This window comes from Phytophthora infestans, genomic scaffold, assembly GCF_000142945.1.
Source record: "Phytophthora infestans T30-4 supercont1.99 genomic scaffold, whole genome shotgun sequence".
Classification (NCBI taxonomy): domain Eukaryota; phylum Oomycota; class Peronosporomycetes; order Peronosporales; family Peronosporaceae; genus Phytophthora; species Phytophthora infestans.
The window spans coordinates 327,227-328,370 of record NW_003303660.1 but is presented as its reverse complement, the minus strand read 5'-3'; the positions used below and the strand labels follow the sequence as shown (position 1 = coordinate 328,370).

The window sequence follows — 1,144 nt, the reverse complement described above, 5'->3', positions numbered from 1 at the left end:
ACAAGTCCCTTCATGGGATTATGGCATCTGAAGTCGTAACGGCCCGGCTTCGGGTCTGTACCATTGTGCAAAGGTAAGTTGCCTAACACTGTGAAGTGCGGGACTAACTTGTCTGCGGGAAGAAAGGCTGGCGGAGCAAACGCTGAAGTGAGTGGTGCCAGCCGCCAGCCAGCACCCAAAGCTCTATTACACTTAGCCTAACTACAGACAACGACACAAAAAGCCGGCGTACACAAAACACGGAAAAATGAAAGCGCCCCATAGTAAATATTGACCAATCAAAAAGTAGTTAAGTTATGATGACCATCCAATAGATTGAGCTAAAATTCGGTTGGAAGCCAGCAATTCGAGGGTGAAGCCGCGCTGCACGATCACTTTCTAAACCTACGATGGGGACGAAGAAGCAGCGCGGCTATCCAATTAAAGAGAAGCTGGCGGCAGTCGACCTCGTTGAGAGGATTGGGCTCACTGCCGCCGTTGAAAAGCTGGGCCACCTGCACGGCACGGTGCATGGGTGGTGGGTCGGTAGGGCCAAGCTGCGCGTCTACGAGGGGAACAAGTTGGACAAGACGACCAAAGGGCAGGGACTTAAGGAAAGCTTTCCATTTACATCTGCCCTTTTGACGTACATGAAAGACGTACGCCGCGACGAAGAAGTGAGTTATTATAATTTTATAGTATTTTATTATTACTTACTCTTACTGTTTAACTCTTGTAGTTTCTTACTACATCAGGAATGATTGCGTTTATTCAAGAGAACTGCCCTGACTGGATAGAGGCCTACGCGGAGAACAAGAAGTCTGACGTGAGTTGCAGACGGGACCTTGAACGTCTACTGCAGCGAACCGCCGACCGGTATTATCTGTAAAATATTATTGCATTATTAACTGAGTTATTAATATTTTTTTTCGAACATGATTTTAGTTACGGATTCTCAACTCAAAAAAAAACAAGAAACCAAGCTCCCAAGTGTGGATCTGCAGCGCCTAAAAACGGATTTTGCAATTGAATTTTGGAGTAAGTACGGCTCATACTCTCTACCGGAAATCTACAAAATGGATGAAACGGCCATCCAGTTCGACATGCCGCCAGCAAGAACCTGAACAATTAAAGGGCGAAAAGGATCCGCTAAATCCAAAATCTG

General features: G+C 46.2%; 1 protein-coding gene across 1 annotated transcript; it reads left to right on the top strand.

The window, feature by feature from the left end:
• Positions 1–389: 389 nt before the first annotated feature.
• Positions 390–868, top strand: PITG_19614 (uncharacterized protein; the record flags this gene model as incomplete). The annotated part of the gene is made up of 3 exons (XM_002996890.1): positions 390–656; positions 719–805; positions 842–868. The coding sequence occupies 3 exons, from the start codon at positions 390–392 to the stop codon at positions 866–868; spliced, it is 381 nt and encodes a 126-aa protein (XP_002996936.1).
• Between the last annotated feature and the right edge of the window lie 276 nt (positions 869–1,144).